The sequence below is a fragment of the Lepisosteus platostomus genome, chromosome 2, assembly GCF_059453375.1.
Source record: "Lepisosteus platostomus isolate fLepPlt1 chromosome 2, fLepPlt1.hap1, whole genome shotgun sequence".
Classification (NCBI taxonomy): Eukaryota; Metazoa; Chordata; class Actinopteri; order Semionotiformes; family Lepisosteidae; genus Lepisosteus; species Lepisosteus platostomus.
The window spans coordinates 66,532,563-66,553,434 of NC_142612.1; the positions used below are offsets into that span (position 1 = coordinate 66,532,563).

The 20,872-nt window shown below is 35.9% G+C and overlaps 1 protein-coding gene across 1 annotated transcript in view; it reads right to left on the reverse strand.

Moving 5' to 3' along the window:
- Window positions 1–200: 200 nt before the first annotated feature.
- Window positions 201–20,872, reverse strand: part of fndc3ba (fibronectin type III domain containing 3Ba) — a 167,142-nt gene continuing 146,470 nt past the window's right edge. The window contains exons 24-26 of the mRNA XM_088614103.1: window positions 14,376–14,542; window positions 13,004–13,131; window positions 201–3,854 (exon numbers count right to left, since the gene is read on the reverse strand). Coding sequence (XP_088470229.1) covers window positions 3,543–3,854; window positions 13,004–13,131; window positions 14,376–14,542 — 607 coding nt within the window. The 3' untranslated portion in view covers window positions 201–3,542. The remainder of the gene's footprint in view (window positions 3,855–13,003; window positions 13,132–14,375; window positions 14,543–20,872) is intronic.

Here is a 20,872-nt window from a genome sequence, read left to right on the forward strand (position 1 = left end):
ACTGCTGAATTCATCTTACATCTCATTTAGTGTGTATAGCCAGAAGTGCACTTTTATGATTTTACATTTACACTTATATTACATTTCTCTGAAAGGGCTGTTTGCGATCTTGCAAGGCAATACTGTTGAACCCAAGCTAAGTCACCTGAAGCTAAATCCCTTACATGCTGAAATCATGTAAAAAAGCATCTGAAACAATGTCAGAAAAAATTAAAACATTTATTGGGCATAAATATATTACATATACGCTACAGATACAGTTTAGTCTTACATACAGAGTGTAATATTTGCAAAATCTATACATTTAAAATTGATATGGCAGTTTTTTTAATATAATGCATATGAAATTGTCTAAAATTTACAATACAAGAAGAAGTTTATGATTTTCTTTTTAATCGTAAATCACAAAAAGCTTGGAATGTTTGTCTAACTGTGAGGTAAAAATACACATTTTTCAGATTAAAGATAACGTTGAAAACTTCTGTTTCTATAAATGGGTAACATTGAAACAGTACTGATCATTGGCCAGGGTAGTGTATTAAGATTCCATCATTTCTGTTAGAAACAACAAACATAGAACATCTCACGGTCCACTCAGGGATGATTTCAGCTCCTTTCAGATCCATTTTTCTGATGTGACCCCAAAGGTATCAAACACATTTACAGCAACATTAAGGAGTCTATCCAGCTAAACTGAACTAAATGCTTTAATTAAGCATAATTCATTCATTCATTTACAGCCAAGCATTTCTCAAAAATTTAAAAATGTTTGAATTAATTTATTTAAAAAAAAACATTTTCCTGCCAAATTTGTGACTGTAAGCTATTTAGAACAGCTGGATAGACTCTTTTGCATCATGTATTTTCCAATTATCAAACTTGCTTTAGAAACCATGAATGCTGCTTGGTTAAGCATCACAGCTTAATTTTGATACCTTATAATAAGATTTGCTTAAAACAACTGTTTGCTTAAAAAGTGCTTCATTTCTGTTAGTTTTTCTTACCATCATACTATATCTATATAGCTATCTCTATATATTATATCACCAAAATACTGGATATGTTCACTATTGTGCTATCCAAGCAAAATTATGGGAAAAATCTCCTTCTCCAACCTGCTGATTGCTTTTTTAAAGTTTTTTTTTTTTTTAGTGTAAAATCATTCTTTAAAGTTCTCAAAAGGGTTATACAATTAATGGCACAAGAATTTGTTTAACAAAAAAAATCATTACAGTCACAGAAGCTGCTAGTTTCCTTTTCCAGATAATAATGTAGTGTCACAAAGTATCTCATCACATAATCTCTTAAATAAAAGCGAAAATAAGAAGTGGACAAGCCTTGACTTTGGCGAAAGGCATGAGTTTAAAAGCTCAATAACACTAATTTGCAATGCCAAATTATAGCCCATTAACGAAACCATAACCTGTCTAACATCTGCTACATATATATAGGCAAAGAAAATACGCTGTAGGTCAGCACTTGTTTTGAAAGGAGATGATTATGCATTTTGGATACACGTAAACCTCTGTACTGATACTGACAATGAATGCACTACATGTTCCCAATTATTGAAAAACTAACAAACACATAAAGGGTTATTGATATTAGGAATGCTGGCCTGTAAATGTAAATCTAAAATACGACAATACAAAACAGAAAAAAATATAACATGCTACAAGAAAACAAAATTAGTACATAACTACACTTGTCTCTTAAATTTAAAAAATAAATAAATGAAGATTGCACTGTAATTGGCATTTAAAGTACTGTATGCAATATATAGTATAAATAAACCTAAAAAAGAATTATACCTTACTTTCCCATTAACTTTGGTAAAGGTATTTTTTTTTTAACTAGTAAACGACTTTGTTTATGGACAACAGAGCAAGGCACAGCTTAGGCAATGAAGAAAAAAAGCTAACAGGCTAACAAAGATTTTAAAAAATCACAATACAAAATAGTGTTTGCAGCACCCTCTTGGAAATGTAATATTTGCGTCTTCACCTCCTTAAAGTTCAAGTCCCTGAGGTACATTATACAGGCTTGTCACAACGGGGGTTTCCTAGAAGATCAGAAACCCCCAATTAAACTTCAAAAGAAGCTGCAAGCGTGACACAGAAACTCTTTGGAATTGTGAAATCTGCTGGTTTGTACCTTGACATTGCTAAAAGGATTCTGTAAGGACTTCCTGTTGTTTGGCATACGCATTCTTGTGATACACTACAGTAAGAATGGGATAGAGCCTGCTATTTGACCTACTGGCGGTTATAGTCCTAGTAGAACTTCACAGCGTAACAAGCAACGAACACAGAACTTGCTTTTCACACGGAGATTACCTTACAGGGTACATCAGGTTTATTTTCAGGCAGACCTCAGACAAGGCCTGGCCCTGTGACTCCTGAATGCTTACTGGAGCTGAAGAATTAAACACGATCATGGGGCTGCAGAATGGAAGCTGGATACGCAAAGGGAAGTAAGGGTGATGGATTAGCCAAGTTGTTTAGTGGCTACAGATAACGTGAGTAAGCTCAGATCATTAGATCAGGGCATCAGCACAAATAAAATTCTGCAGCATCCTATAGCATGACCAAAAACAGTTCTGGTCCAACAGTTTTTGGATTGGCTATGGCACTCTGCAGCATTTTTGCCTTACATACAGCCATCTTTACAACCTGAACCTACAGACTACTGACCACAGATTTTAAGCACCATTTGTTTTTGCGCTGACTCATACTTAATTTAAAACCTTTACTCCAAACCCAATATTACTTATATTACACTGTATCAATAGAATTTATATATATATTTGTTATATATTAGATAACTGGTTCCATTTTTTTAAAATACAGGATAGCAGCATCAATTTAACCATGCCTTCTGCATGGACTGAAACGTGCTTTGGCAGCTTAATGCTGGTGGTATTGACTCAGAAGCTGAAATATGAATAACCTGTTTATATGCTCTGGAGTTAGTGTTTCATAGTCTCAAAATTTGAGTACTGTGATTTCTTAAAAATACAACAGCCCTGAACAATTATTTTTAATACCACGTGGAATCCATCTACTATCTACCATTTGATCCATGGCCTTCTGGGAGCATGGCGTTATTTCCTGGGGCAATGATCAGTAACAAACTGGTAAAGCTTTGATGCCTACATCAAATATGGCTGTAAAAAAAAAGTTGAAGCAAGATAAACAGTGAACAAAAACGTTAAGGCCATCAATGTAAAGAAAATATTTTGTAGTCATATAGATTTAAAAAAATATAAAAACATGCAAACAATTCTGTTAACAACTGCTTTTTGCTCAACTTTTTTTAAGGCTTGTTAATCAGAATTTTCTTTCCCAAACAAGGTGCAGCAAAGACCTAAGGCTTTTTGTTGAGCTAAATCTGCATGATGCAACACAGAAAACGGAAACACGGATAAACGAAATAGGAAAACAGGACAAGAAAAATCTGAATACATACTGGGACTATAATGCGTAGCATTAGTTAAAAATATACCTCAAGTTTTCTTTCTTTTCTTTGTCATCGCGCACGTATTACTTCATAAAGAAGTATTGCAAAATAAAGGCAATCAAAATGGACAGCGTTGCAAAGCCCAGAACAATGAGGGCGGCAAACTGTTCATCAGTGGAAATGATGCCCTTTGATTTGGAGCCGTCTGTGTTCCCCAGCTCTCCGGACACTCCCACCTCGCTGCGGCGCAGAGTGAAGAAGGTGGAGGGGCTGTAGGGTCCACACAGCTCCTGCGTGGTGTCCAGGCAGCGCCGGCAGACACACACACGAAACCGATAATCCACGTTGCACTGAAGGCCTGAGACTTGGAATGCGGTGTCCTCCCCTCTGAATATCTGTTGAGGATGGAAAAGAAACGGAAGGCCTCTTAGTTTAGCATTTTGAGAAACCCTTCCAGCCAGCACAATTCTGACATTTGACTAAACCTTAATGGTGACTGAAATAAATGACACCCCCCCCCTGTCACCATTACCCAGATCCCATTCCGTGAGCGTTCTGTTTTTTTATTTTCAATCTTACCTGGAGATAAATGGCCCTGCTGCATTAGAATTTCGCACTCCTGCTACACGGCAAATCTTTCCTGCTCCACTTGTTGTTTGACAATGGATGCCAGACTACTTAGTAATATATTGCAAATCACACAAGTTTCATCTTTGCATCGGTATTATAACTTGATGTAGTGTTAATTGCATCAGTTGTAAACTTACAAGAACACCAAAACCACACCCACTTTATTCCATATATCAGTGTCTACTCTGCAGCGCTTTTGTGAATATTACAGGAACAGTTCTTAACTATTTCATGATATTACATTCTGAATTGTGAATCAGTGGGGAGCTTAAAGAAGACAGTATTACATGCCCACAAAAATACCAAGGGAAAATGCTTTGATTCATTATAATGTATTATGATCTAACTGTAAGGAACACAGAAATGGATGCATAGAGTTGGCACAGTACAGTATTTTAATATTCAATCATACTACATGTATTCAGATGTAAGATGTATTCAGCTAGTACCATCTACTATTTTTCTTGTCCCATTCTGATTTTGGAACAGCACAGAAGAGCCTGATCAAGAGACTTCTTGCTGCCCTCCTATGTAAATCCCATTCATTCACAAACTTTGCATAAGTATCACATGCTAACATTTACATAGAGACAAGCAGAGGAGATGAGAAAAGTTTGGAACCTCAAGCACCTGCATTTAAAAACTCAAAAGATGGATAAGAGAAAAGGTACTTCAGAGTTTGGCTCAAAAAGATTTTGTTTTTCTTCTTTTTTAGAATACACAAATATACCCCATTGTGAACATCTACGTTCTAATATAAACCACTATATACTGTATTTTGAAGAAGCTGCCATAATCGATGAGACGTATACATTTTCCTTACTCTTTCATAGTGACATTATATAAGTTGCATATTATTTGCATAACCAATAATACTTAATTCCACATTTTACATTTGCATAACATGGCAAAAATTATAGCTTTATTCCTCATTTTCTATTTTGTTTTTTAAAATATTATTATTTCCTGCAAAATCAGTTAAACTAATCCCCAAAGTGTTGTTCACTTAAATGAAATGTTCATTACTAAATGCAAAACACCATTTTACAATGAGAAACATTTAATAATAATATTAAAAAATTGCGATTCTTTTTACAGGGTATTTTAAGAAGAAACAATTAAAGGAAAAATATTGTTTTCAAGCATGTAATCGTGGACTTAATCACTTAATTAAAGTGCTGTAGATTGTCCAATGAATTCAATTTGAGTGAATTATCCCTGTGCCACTATGTAAAATGAGATAAGTGAAAAGCAGTGAGCACTCCCCATGATCTGCAGGATGTACTGGTGTCCTTGTTTTTTAAATACTCAAAGCACAAAGAGCTGCAAGCCCTCTATCTGCCAGGTGTTTACTTAAAATTAAATGATAGAAAACACAGTTAACTCTAGAAATGTTCAGTTCTGCAAAACAGCTTGGCATTTTACAAAATGGGGAGGATTTCTGAGAGGCAAAAGGACAAAATGCTATGATTCTGAACAATATCAGCATCAGCACTAAGATTAATTAAGAATGTAAGAAAAGTTGTAGGCTAGCCATGTCTTTAAAACAAAATGTCCATTTCAGTATGGTTGTGGTGCCTTTCTTGAGACTAATTTCAAAGAAGAAATTATATTTAGTTTAGGTGTACAAGATTAGGAATAAGCATCCACTTTATTAAATACTGAAAATATATTGTTTGGCTTTGACGGTGCTCATCATACAAGGGCAATTGTGTTTAAATAGCTTTTGCATTGAAATTCAGATACAGAATACATACATACAGAATACACGATGAAACTGTATTATTTAAATAGGCATCATAACAGCATATTTGCACCCTTTTAGCTTGTAATTTTTTTAAAGGAAAGGCTACAAAGCTATAGCAGAGAGCAATTATTCTCGATTTTATTTTTATGATGATAATCAGCAATAAAAAACTTGAATGCGTTTTAAACAACCTTCTTGATGTTTTGGAAGGTTATTGCAGATTGGGATGTATGAAACCCTGATTTCAGGCCTGAGTCTGGCAGATACTTAATACTAATTAATATTTGTATTCCAATATGTCACATTGTGTTTGGAAACCAGAAATATTCCCTGCTCACTAGCCATAAACAGCAGCTGCATTTTGTGGGATCCACATGAATCACAACTACAGTACAATATAGAATATTTCTGAATTATTTCTGAATCTATCCCTTGTACAGCTGTATGTTACATAAATTGATGCTAATTGTAAAGCTAGTTACCCAAATTAATTCCCTCATTAGCTCCCCAAAACATTTCAGAGATGAAGAAATCCTTTTCACGAACCCCCTTCCAGACACTCTTTAAATTAATCAATTTTAAACCTACAAACACTAATTAACCAAATTAAATCTAAATTGCCTGACTACAAGGCTAAAGCTGTTTCTTTTTGCAAGTGTTTCTCCTCTCCTGTAGTTAATTGAATACTCTTCAGCTAATTTTCCCCCCATTTTCTTCTTGGTTCCTGCACTTTAGTTCAATTATGACTTTTGACACAAGCATTTAGTCTTCATTTACAGGTATTAAGACTATCTCTAAACCTCCAACTCATCAATATTATTCCTGTTTAGGAAAACTGATGTATTGCAGAATGTTGTATTCTTGGAGACAAAAGGCTAGTCATGTTTGTTTGAGTCCTGCTAAAAAAACAGGGTGTTTTAAGAGATCTGTGGGAAAGAACATCATTCATGTGACAGTTCTGAAGATGTACTGTAGCTTCTTCAAGGCATTCTAAGGTCAGATTTTAACTTGATCTATTATCTAGCCAAACCAAACACAGAAAACTGATGTGCAGGCACTTCAACACAGGAACAGACTACTTTAAGATTATGAATTAAAACTAGAACAATCTAAACACTTCCAGAGGGTTCTGCTTCTGTAGTCAGCAGTCAAGATATCCAAAATGTTTCAGGTCCCAAGTAAAAGTAAACTATTTTGACCTGGATACCTATTCACATTTCCAAGTGCTTTAAAAACTGAAGTCCTGTATTTCAGCACAATTACAGACTACAGAATACAGGCATTTATACAACACAGGCATGATTAAAAATAGCATGTTAATAACCTACTGCTGAAATGGACTTAGACTACACTCACCAAAATTCTAAAAACATGTGTATCTCCCTATGTACCCAAGGGTTTCCTCTGGGAGCTCTGGGGGGTTAAGCGGCTTCTGGGAAAACCGGTCCTGGTGTGAGTGAGGCCCTATTTGTGTCCTTAGAGGTGGCAAATTCTGAGAAGCAAGGGGCCATATGGTAAGCAAATTCTAGTAAAAGAACTAGAAAAAAGGGATTAGGAAGTACAACTGAACTGGACAGAAGAGAGAGAAGGAACAAGTGAAAGGTTTATTCCATGCTGAAAAGAGAAGAAAGGAACCCGAAGAAGGCTCCACAGCCTCTTCTCTTTTCAGCGTGGAATAAACCTACAGTATTACTTGTTCCTTTGCAACCCACGCATGCTGACGTAGCTACTTACTTGGACTAGAAAAGAAAGACGTTTTCAGGGAAAGAACTGTGTAATTCCCTCAGTGGGTTAACATGATGGCTTAAGCGCAAAGGTTTAAAATTGCACTTTAAACTAAGAGCAGCACCAGTAATAACACACTGGACTGCAGTTAAGGATCAGTATCGAGTCTGAACACATGATAAGTGAAACAGCATTGTATCCAGTAAAAATGTTAGTTACCTAATACCCTATTATGTGTAGGGACTCCAAATGGAAGATTCCCAAACAGATGACAGGAGCCAAAATAGCTTTATCATTGTCAAGGTTTTAGAAGAATCAATTTGTTATGTGCAGATTGGTTGCCTATTGGAATACATTTAATTTTCTAATGGGGCAACAGATTTAGACAGCACGTGCACAACATCAATTATTCCAGGTCCTGTTCAAAATCATGCTCCACAGAATAACAAGGGCATATGTAAACAGATATTAACATACAGAGAAATTTCTAATGCACTGCCCAGGATATATATAAATATTATTTTTAATAAGTTGTCTGGGTATATTAAAAAATAACTATATGATTTCTTGGGAAAATGAAATATACCTTTATAACAAGACAGAAATAATAAGTGTAAAAGGAGCTCTTACATTTATAGCCATTTACAATACAGTTATTCAGCAGTGAATGAGACAGAAAGATCAAAATGGTAGATTTTAGATTTGATCTACCAAGACTCACAATTTTAAATGAACTCCTAAAGCCAGAAATAAATCATTATTTAGAAGAGTTTAGCAATGGGAAAAGGGAATCAGATTTTTAATAAAAAATAATATCATTTACAAACAGAGAACAGAGGAGGTAATGAATCATTCACCTACACCCAAAAAACATTTAATAAATGGTTTTAACAAGCTCAGCAAGTGCTTACATTTTGAACTATAAGTCAGATAATGTTTAAAACCTATGCATCAAAAAGCTTAGGACCAGGAACAGGTTCATTCCATCCTGAATGGTAAAAAAAACACTATTTCAGCTGTGGGCTCTTTTTCAGACATTGTGTGTTTGCATGCCAATGCAGCTACCTATTTTCTCAAATAGCTTATATCCACAACACTCTCAGAGGCATCTATGACGGCCCCCTCTTGAGTCTGGAGCATGATTCAGGCCACCACAAGGCTGCAGTACTGCAGGTAAATCAGCATTCTTTTGCTGATCTCGGCTAATGGTCATCTGCTCAAAGAGGGCAGTCAATTTATTTAAACATTGGTATTGAAATTATCTCCCAGCTTGCATTACCTTTGTAATTTGGTTATTACGTTAAGCCACCGGTAAATGGAATTGCTTCACCTTTTTTGCTGTTGTGAGTGGAAGTAAAATAGTTGAAGGACAAGTCACCAGATGAAAGATCACCAATTAAGCAGCTGGGGAGATGGCAATGTTACAGCCCAAGAAAACCGATACATTATCTAAAACTTTCTTCCAAAACTGAATAATTGATGGGTTATGCTATAAGACATGAATGTAGCTATCCACTACATGTGGCCAAAGGAGATCAATCTTTTAGCTTTGTGATGAACTCCATTGAATATTTTATACTGATTAAACTGGATTGAGCACTACATTAAAAATACAGTTTTTCTAAAAGTTTATGAGAGTCAAAATGTAAATCCCTTTTCTATTTATGCCTTGGGATATAAATCTTCACCCAGGGAGGCATGTAATGTATAGATCTTAGGTAAGAGTTTCTGTGTTCCTGTGATTTCCCCCAGCATGGTAGTCAGAGGAGATGGTAATAATGGTAGAGACTGAGTCTTGACTAATATGTTTAGCTCCCCCCTCAATTGAAGATACTGAAAGAAGGCATTACTTGCCAAAAATAAGTCCTGTTGTAATTTTTCAAATTGTAATAAAGTGCCTCTGTAAAAGATTGGGTTTTAAATGTGTGATACTCCTCTGTCTCCATGATTAGTAAGATGTTTTTTTTTGGTAAACAGAACAGTGTTATTCCCTGGCTGCGAATTAAAGTATTTACTAAGCAGCTGGAGAATGCAGCACCAATTAAAACTGGTGGAAAAAAAAAATCCACTGCAGACATCACAGGAAGTAATTATTTATAAATACATCTATTTCAATTCATAAAAAATAACTGCATAGGCTGACAAAGAGAGCCGGAGGGAATTCTAAGTACCCCTGTGAGTAGAATTATACAATCTGTTTATTTTCTGGCTTATGTCCCTGTTGTAGTGCGCAGAACGTCTCATAAATGTGTCTGAGAGAAATTATTTTTAATTTCAATACAATATAAGTTCCTTTCCTTAGTACATTATACATTACATTTATAGTTGAATACCCCAGACCTTTAAACAGTAAAATGGGACTGAAAAACTTTATTCCACATATAAGAAAAAATGTTTTCTGCATGCATTTTTGCCTATAGCCACAATAATATCTTAAATAAGTTCACTATGTAAATGCAGGACTGTCTAACTTGATCTAACAAGATTATAAAATGAAAGATTAAAAAAAAGAAAAATATAGTCAGGTGAGTCAGTAGTGTATGTATTCTGGTACAATCTAATGGCACAATGTGTTTGAGATCCTGATGGGCTGAAAGGTTCTGTTTAAATGTAAGGAATATTTCTTATTATTAATGCTGAATAAGCTCTGATTTAAACAGCCATGCTAATCATCAGAAGGACCAGATTGTACAATGTACAAGTACAAAGGTCTATATACATTTATACAGTATGGCACACTTACCAAATCAACAATTGAAAATGACTATGAACAAAATCCAAAAATTCTACAGCACTTCCACATATATTTTATGCTCTATTAAAACTGTAAAGGGTCAAGGTATCACTGGGTTTAAGCAAGTGGATGAAAAGGGTAATAATTAAACAATCACTTTGAAAACAGGAGAAGCTATTTCTTTTCTGCAGTTCTGCAACATATTTCAAAAGTCATGGGTATTTAGAAGGGGATATAGCAGCTTGGAAAATATGCACAGGAATATGAACTATACATAAATGTGGTCAGGCACAGCTGCATATACATATACAGTAGGAAGCTTAAGTCATCATTACTGCTCCCCTGACATCTTCTTGAAAGACCCCCAGGGCTTTTTTAATTTACTGACTTTACAAACTGCTGAGTAACAACTTCCTCTAAAAAAGGACACCCAAATCCTGTCAATTACATGGATGATGAGGGATACCTATTGGAAAATTCTTTAATTAAAAAAATTATGCAGCGAGAACATGAGCAATTACCCTTCTTTTCCCATTATTAATGCAATCGGAAACGCAAGCTGAAATGAACTTCTCATTGAAATGACAGAGCTGCGCACTAAAGCAATAATGCAGAATACAACAGCAGTGGGCGAATGAAATGTATGAGGCTTAAATTGTTAGAAACCTCATAATCTACAGCTTTTATGCTTTAATTTACAAAAACACACAATGCCCTGGCCCCAGAGATATATCTTATCATCGGCACTTCAGCAATACTCTGTGTTCTTAGAATAAAACACAAGGAAATGTAGCAAGCATGCCCAATTAATATTCCAGTAACATCTCATAATGTTGTGATACATTTTATAAGCGTTAACAGAAAAAAAAAGAGGACAAAATCTTCTCTAACATTAAGTGGCTATAAAAGAGCCATAAAAGCTAACAGTTATATCACTATAATTTAATGTCTTCAGAGATGTCAGCTCTCCTTACCAGCTAGATGGATATTAAAATAACTCTAATTCACTATCTTTTACTGGCATTTGCCAGATATCAGGTTATATCAGAGTGCTAATTAAACTTCAACTTTCTCTTCAAGCTGCTTAAAATTCAAAATCCAATTGTGTAATAATTACAGTGCACATTAACAGCCATTAATCAAGCAAATGTTTCCTAACGAACGTTACCCATTTTAAAACATGGGTCTTGAGTACTCAAAAACACTTGAGTATTCTAATCTTCAAAGAATATCGGGTTGAATATGTGATTAATAAGGTTTACTTTGTTTCCGTGCAGCTTTAAGAGCATGACCAAACTGAAAACTGATGAAATTCTTATTGATCATTACAATGGTTATGTCACAGGGACAATCTTTCAGCTAACAGAGCAAGAGCAAAGAAGTACAGCACTGCAATTTCGGCAAAGGACCTTGGCATATTTGGCATCCAAAATTTCGACTACTTTTATCAAGTATCATTAAATCGAAGGAAGGTGTCTCTATACTTAACAACAAGAGAGCCAGAAGGTTGTTCACTGTGAGAACTCATTCATAAACACTCTGCATGTGTGAAGAGATGTCAGTCACATATCAATAAAAATCCCTATCACAAAAAACAAACAGAAAAATACTCTCCTCTAACTTAATTTTAGTGCTGTTGCCAACTTCTAAAAACAAACTTAGTCTTTTCTAAAGCACAGTTTGCCATGTCTAATAACGCACTTAAAATGTTATTATATTACAAACACATTATCTACCTGGGAGTTACAAAGGTTGTTTCAGCAGGAGGTTCAATTTCACTTCTATGAAATTGCATATATATGCATATATATTTGTTTCCTTAAGTGTACATTTACACAGCTATCCTATATATCATTTTTTCTCAAAGATTTAGCGAGAAACTGTACCTTTGAAGCACTGAATGAACTGGCATTCTATAATGGCCCTATCCTTTATATCAGGGACTGTTAGAATGGTTGATAAACTTGATTGTATGTATTGTCTATTCAAACTCAAGGCAACAGATACTAAATTTATTTAGACAGTTGCATAAATAGAATATGATATACAAACATAAACCACTGTGAACTCAGAAAAATCAGCACTTAGAATATATTTATTCTATGAGTATCAAAAAATTACTCTATGCTTTTATGAATGCTTTCTATTATATCAACTTTATCTGTTAATGCAGCTTAGTTTTGGGTGAGAAAACAGGATTGTCATAAAGCAATTTTCACATCACATCAGACAAGAAACTTAAAGTGAGAACAAAAACAAAGTTATATGTACTGTCATGAGCAGCCAATATGATATGTTATAGTACCTAATCCATCATGTTTATCTATCAGATTTAATTGACTCATTGTTGGATCCCCAATATTAATATAATTTGTTCCTCACCACATTCATTTTAAAAGACTACTCTTACACATACAAGAGATCTGATTCTTTATAAAGGAAAAACTGGATGATGAGTAAAATATTGCAAAGCACAGCTGTGTATAAACAGCAAAGGCAAGGGGCTTTTGTGAATTGACATGAATGTGTGACTGGATGCTTGTTACATCAAAAAGTAATGTATTGAAATATAATCTATCCAACAATACATTTGGAATAAATAAATGGAGTATTTGTAATCAATAGCAGCTGTTATGTTCTCAGCATACATAACAGAGGCCTTTGATGAAAAACTTTACTGAGATACAAAATCGGTAATGATAACTCACCTGTTTGTACTCTGATTCTCTCCCAACCAAGACTTGCAGAATGTAGTTGATGGGGTCTCCTCTCATTGGTGGGACTGCTTCCCATGAGACTTCACAAGAGTTACCTTCAAGTTGGGCTACTCTAGGAGCTAGAAGCATAAAATAAGCACTTATATACAGCTACTTGCAGTAAAAAGGACACAGAATGTGAAACCAATTGCAAAAACAAGTTACAAGAGTGTAAAACAGATTGCTAATTTAGCACATACTAAATTATTTTTAATATATATCACAATTAGGCCATAAATCCCAAAGCAATTACATGAGAATATACTATACTGGGGTGAACTGCAATGATGCTAATCACAAAAGCATCCTTCTTTTACCATGATAACCCTACAGTACCATATGCTCATATGAGATGTCACATCGGAAGAAGACAGCTGAAACATGCTTCTTCTTTACTTTACAGTGAAGAACTAACTGTTGTCTGTCACTCTGTAGGCTTGCAGGCTGACATAGGTCCCCACCAGAGATGTGCAGAGACCTTTTGGTGGGCAGTGGCTCAAAAGAGAAGAAGGGGCACTTTCTGGGGCAGGATTTGTTACATTAGAGTATCCTGGACACAAATCAGTGCCCGCTTGTATTTCTGTGTGCTTTCATTTTACAGGAAGTTTGGATGTGACTTTTGAAGGCATGCTCTCCTGTTTGTGACTGAACCATATTTATACAACTAAGAATATGCATGTGAGCTGTTTATATCAAATACAAAAAGACTGGTTTGTCGACTCAGTTAACTAATTTTTCTTAAGGAAATCTCAAATCTAGCTAGCTAAGTAACCGTGCAGACAATAATGTGGCGAGTTCATCAGTTTGCAAACCTAGAATAGGTGAATGAAAATAGTCTCTTAAACACAAAGTGCTCAATACGACACCCTTGGTATGTTACTTTTGTACTGTCCTTCTGAAAAACCTGTGTATCTTCTCACTGTTCAAAAATGTTTAACATGGCCTCCACAGGTGTAGTAGCATACGTTGCTTATCGCTGCTTTTTTTCTCCGCCTTTTACAACGAACAGGAGGTGGGCACTTGTGCTCGGATGAGATCAATTAGGTCCAATTTTTTCCCCCCTAATGGGACATCCATACTAAATAGGGAAGTAGAATCATCAAGTAATGAAAAAAATTGATTGGAGTTTTTTTCTACAAGGAAAAAAGGGCACTTGGGCCAATGAGGGCAAAGGGGCAGGGGCTGAAGCCAGTGTAAGCCAGTGTAGCCACCCGGCTCTGCACATCCCTGGTCCCCACAATAAAACCCTGATAATAATATCCTTAATATCCTGACTGAAGAATATTGACTGAAGCATATCAGTGGATGCTTGTATATCCTTTACCTTTGAGAGCAGGTGGCACCAGTTTGGTTGTGCTGAAGGTGTACGTCTCAGAGAATGGACCTTCTCCTGCGTCGCTCACAGCCTGTATTCTGAAACTGTAGCTTGTCGACTCTGTCAACCTCTGTACCTTGTAGGTGTGGCTTGGGCCCCGGTAGATAGTTACAAACCTAAGGGAAAAGAACACAATCTAATGAGTATATACCTACACTGTGTGTGCTAGGCTTATACGGTTTTGGCAGTGTCGGTGGTAATTGCAGGCAAACCTCTGAGAGCCTTGTGTAATTTGTGTAATTTGTCATCTTTTCTTTTGTGTAGAAAATTAATTATGATATTAAAATTAGAGCCAAGACTATTCATTTGAATTAGCATTAATCTTCTTAGAATTCTAATATTTTAATACAAACTATGGGGGAAAAGGCAATCTGGGTTTGTATATACTGTATGTACTGTATATACAAATGCACACACATACAGTACATAGAGGAAGTCTCTCGAAAGACCTGGCAGCTGTGATGTTTGTCCTGTAGCAGCTCAAAACACCACAACAGGCGGTAGGCATTTGTGGAATTAAAGCCCATATGATAAGGCTTGTGTTATTCAGACTCTTAATTATGAATTATGACTGTGCTGTCTGTGAGAGCTTGGCAGGAGAGCAGATCAGCAGAATTCTCACAATTAGGGAATGAGTAAACAACCACCAAACAAAACACAATTCACAAAGGAGCATGTTAGTCTCCCATTCAATACACTTCTTCCCTTCTTTCATTACGGCACATAATTAACACTATGTACTTAAGTATATAATAAAGCTAAATCTAAACAGAGCCTGCATTTTCCTGGGGCTGCTGGAAAGTCTGAAGATGGGGGCTACTGTCCTGTCCCTAGAGCTTTCTATTAAAATACTAAAGATGAATCATGACCAAGCTGTTTTTTCGGGGGTGTCCTAATTAAGAACGCGTGACCTTTTATCCAGTTTTATTATCTTTACATTCCGCTGTTAGAACACAGCGCAAATCGACACATAAAACACACTGCCATTAAGTATTACAGAGTAACAAAAAATACGGCTACAAAAAACAGCCTGTGATCTTACAATTATTTAAATTTGTCTCCCCTCCAAAATCTCAATTCCAATTTACAAAGCTAGAACACACTGAATTAAGACCATGAATTTGCCATACTTGATTGAATTTTAACAGCAAGGCTTTTTTATAATGAAAGAGCATCTCAGCCCAACTATGTAATAAAACAATTATAAATATAAGCAGCACTTCCCCGTAAACAGTAAATATAAACAGTAAAGATGGGCTGATAAAAAGGATAAAAGGACCAAAGAAATCATTAATATATCCTGGGGAAATGCCTGCACCCTGCCTGACTAGTTCAGGGGTCATTGGTGTCAACCTTATTCATCAGGAACAGCCAGGGAGCAGTACTATGCAAATAAAATATGCAAAAATGAAAATGAAACATCTTGCATGTAAATCTTTATAAAGGTATAAAATACTATATTAACTTTGCCATCAGTCTCAAAACCAAGTACACATTTCTACCTATCAGTTTGTTCTAATTACAGCTGTCGAGACTTTCTGCGAGACAATAATTAAAAACAGTTAAAGGAGTCTAAGTGTTCTGCAATGCTCTTTTGAAATGATTAATTCAAACTCTATAAAACAGCAAAGATAATACACTAGGGAAAGACTGGAAGCATGATTGATGACAATTTTACCACAGACATGGCTTAGCAGAAAAGAAAAAAGACTGAAAGAAATCAAAAATGAGTTTTCTGATCCATTTCTAAGCATTAAGCTCAGAGGCCTGGCTCCTTTCAAGAAATGGTTGGATGATACCCTTGGATTAATTAAAAACTAACTACCAAATGGGCTCTATAGGTCTCCTCTTGTTCATAACATTTATGTTCTTACATTATCTTTGCAAATCCCACCATAAGTAACGCAACTTTTATTTTACTGCAGTAAGCAAGTGTAATTCTTTATTCTATAAAAAACAAAATACTTTGTGCTAGGATTAACTATGTCCACAGATTATACCTATATAATCTACCTATATCTAGGAAGAGCTATGGCTATAGATTAATTTTCAGGGGTAAAAATGTGCTTCCTTATTTAATTATCCACAGAGAACATAAAATGTGATCCGCATATTAAACTTCTATATTTGATCAAAGGGTGTCTTTAGCTTTTATATTCAAACAAGATGCAAGCAATTCTAGCACAACTGAAAAAAATTTGTGAATTTAATTTGTGAAAAGATTAACAGTACAACACCATTTTTGGACTTCACAGCAATCTGATCTTGGCTGCTGTAGAGTATGGATGGGATAAAAAGATACAGACAAGAAACAAAAGTCTATCTATGACACACTGGGGTTAACTTCTTTTTTTCTCCTTTTTATCACTGCAAAGTCTAAAAAATAAAACCTACATAAAACCTCTTAAATAAGAAGGATAAGCTAAAGAACCAGAGGTAGGCAGTTTCATCGAGAGAAGGGGATGGTTTGAAATTCTCAAGACCCTTTGAGTTTTATGGGATAGGGGGCAGTACAGAGTTGTGAATTCCTGCTTGCACTGTGGCATGATCTGTGGGTTTCAGTCCTTGCAGATACTGGTCTCTGTGCCTGTGAACAACACAGTTAAATGACTGGGCTGAATTCCCATATAGATTCCAGAAGGACTGGCTTACTCTCCAGAAGGTTTAGGTACCCTCAGTTTAACCCAGGATAATTAATTATAATAATAATAATTGCTTACACTTATATAGCGCTTTTCTGGACACTCCACTCAAAGCGCTTTACAGGTAATGGGGACTCCACTCCACCACCACCAATGTGCAGCATCCACCTGGATGATGCGACGGCAGCCATAGTGCGCCAGAACGCTCACCACACATCAGCTATCAGTGGGGAGGAGAGCAGAGTAATGTAGCCAATTCATAGAGGGGGATTATTAGGAGGCCATGATTAGTAAGGGCCAATTGGAAATTTGGCCAGGACACCGGGGTTACACCCCTACTCTTTTCGAGAAGCGCCCTGGGATTTTTTATGACCACAGAGAGTCAGGACCTCGGTTTTACGTCTCATCCGAAGGACGGCGCCTGTTTACAGTATAGTGTCCCCGTCACTATACTGGGGCATTAGGACCCACATGAACCACAGGGTGAGCGCCCCCCGCTGGCCCCACTAACACCTCTTCCAGCAGCAACCTTAGTTTTTCCCAGGAGGTCTCCCATCCAGGTACTGACCAGGCTCACACCTGCTTAGCTTCAGTGGGTTGCCAGTTGTGAGTTGCAGGGTGATATGGCTGCTGGCATAAAGGATACCCACTGGCCTTGCGACCCACTAGTCTAGTTGTGCAGATATACCCTGTCCTCAGAGTTTCACACTAAATCACCTTCTCCTTCTCCAATGCCAGTGTGCATCTTCCAAAATCTTCTTCACGCTCAAGGCCACATTTGTTCTCTGGTCTATACCCATGTTGAAATGCATTAAAATTACACAAAAACCAATAGGTCAACTATTGCCCTTGGGCTCCTTGAAATAAGTAAATATTGGATTTCAATGAGTCACAAATTTGCTTTATGTCCTTCTGAAATTTGCTCTTAAGCATAGGCAGAGGCTGTGTGTAGTGGTGCTTTCATGTGTTGCTGTTGCTTTCAAACTTTTTGAGGATTTTATACCTCTAAAATGTACAGTATATAAAATGCATTGTATATATTTATCACTCTATCCACTCACAACAAACTCTCTAAACAGTATATCAGTAACTCTCAACAAAAGATTTCCAAGCATCACTGCTTGACATGATACTGAAATCCGTATGCACTTAATCTAATTCTTACTTCTATTTCCTTTGGCAATAATGCCAATGTAGGAGTGTCATAAAAACTTTCAAGAACACATTTTATGTCAGAACCCATCGAGAATAATGAACTGCTTGAGGAATAAAAGCATTCACATCCAACGAATATAATAGGTTACCACTGCTGTAAGGAGGTATTTTGTAAATTTCACACTTTGTCTTGCAGATGGTCTCTCAAGTCTACAATGGAATGGTTTTATTTTGTCATTCATTGCAGGTAAATACTGGAATTGCTTTTTTTCCTCTTGCTGGGGTTCTTAGCTTCAATATTTTTTTCTGCTCTCTTCCCTGCACTTTCGGTTTTGATGGTAGAAGAAAGAAGTGCACAGCAGCAACTGCCATTAAAACCCCATATCTGCTTTAAGTACAGCTGTAAGAAAAGAAATCCTTGAAAGGTTCTCATTACAAAAAGGAATGACAGCAAAATATTGTGAACCACTATTTGTTTAAAAGCAAGGATTTAAGTAATAAAGTATTTCTGGCATGCCCTATTCAATGAGTTTGTGTTTTGACAAAGACTGGGTCTGGACATCGTAATGCTTGCTGCTGCTGGTATTTAACACTGAAAGGCAAGAATGAGAATAAAAAGTACTATATGAGAAAGTGAAAGATGTTTTTTGAACTGCTGGAATTAATTAATCAATCAATTAATTAATCAATAATCAATACTCCAAGCAACACCATTTTTGTAGTTGCCACACTTCATCGCCTTTTTTGTGTAATGTTGTTATGTAACAATATCTGGCATACAGATATGAGTATCTCCATCTTTTCACATTAGTGCTCATTTGTGTTGTTCAGATGTTAATTTTCCTCTATAGCCAATCTATTTATGGAAGTGGGCTTTATGTTCCTCCTGGAAAGTGCCCTTTTTCCTTCCTTGTGATTGGGCTCTGAAAACTAACTGCAGCTCAAGATTCAATTTGGATGCCATCCCAAAAGGCATCAGTAGGAATTAAACCTTCATCACCTGCTGCAAAGATTTAATACTTTGCTTCTCTACAAAGTTTTGTTTGTTATGTTTCCCTGCACACAGTATTTCATTTTCAAGGAAATGAACTGTACATGACCCTTTAAACTGCATGCACCCCCTTGCAGTTTTTGAACAAACGGACAAACCTGAGTGTCATTTTCACTCAAGAGGTAATCCATATATTTTATATTAGTTCAAAAACTGCTCATCTTATATTGCCGTTCTGAGCTCAAAGCACACATAACTATATCATAGGGTACCTTCGAGACAGATACTGGATGAAGGTAATTTGATTTCCAAAAGCTATCAGTATTGGTTTTCATCAATCAATGTCCTCTAAACTGATAGGGTAGATGCATTTGAAATGTCTTCATAGAAGACAGAAATTGCTTATAGGCCATTCGGAACAACATTACTCATATAATTTGTCATCTAATGAAGGCTCAGACTTAAAGCTTGCACAGAGTCAAAACAACCTCTGTTCAGACTCAACCACAGAGACATTCCCTGCTGAATCAAATAGCTTAAACACAAAAATCTATTCATATCACTAAGTTGTTTCAGAATGAGAAAGAAATTTAAATGGGGATTTCAAATTCAAAGACCTTAAATCAAAGAACAGTACTGTGTAACGTGCGGATAGCATAGGGTTGTGTGCTTAAAGAAGAGTGTTAATCATAATTATAAATAATAAAAATAACACATGAAAAACAGTGATCAGTGAATGAAATGTTTGCCAGATCTATGAAAGAAGATGATTTAATCACACGAAATAATGATTTTATTATTATTATTATTATTTTATTCCTTGCTCGCCTTGTTTATGAACCTGAAAATGTGATTTGGCTCTATCTCATAATTCCATAAGGTATTAGAGCCTTCATCTATTGCCCATGGGAAGCAATTACAAACTTAACAATAAGAGTTGCTGGAACTAGAGACAGCTGTATCTATCTTAAATGAATAGACAAAAGTTTTTAGACTTGCTCTTTATGCTATTCTTTTATCTGAACTGCATTTCTACAAGAAATGTTTACAGAAGGTGAAATGTGCAGAACTGAGCAGTAGGCGGTAAACTGAGTAGTAGTTTGCTACTTAGAACACCTGAAAGACTTGAGAAAAACAATAAAAGCACATACATCCAATATTTAGTAAAACAATACTTAGAGATGGTTGTCCTGTGGCATACAAAAATACAAATACTGAAAAAAGACAATTCTTAGATGCACAGGTTTTAAATTATAATTTTCTACAGTATTTAGAAGACAAACTTCCTTTTAAAACTAATGTATACTGCAAATTCTTTCTTCTAACACATTATAAATAAAGGCCTCTTCTTTACTGAACGGAACAGTCAAACTTATTAGGTAAATGTCAAACAAATCAAGGTACATTTGTAAGGAATTGTTTACACTCTGTCTTAATAAAGTCTTGAAATCCTGCTCTTTGCCTTTGAATGAAAACTTAAAAAACACCATCTTGGATCCATATATGAAAGTCTGCTTGAGCTGGATGACAAATACGGCACTATTTTTAACTCAGATAATTCAGTCTTATACATTACACAATGGATTCAGAGAGATTGCACAGAAAAGCCAACTGTCTGAAGCTAACGAGTAGAAGCAAATGTGCTCACTTAAGCTTAA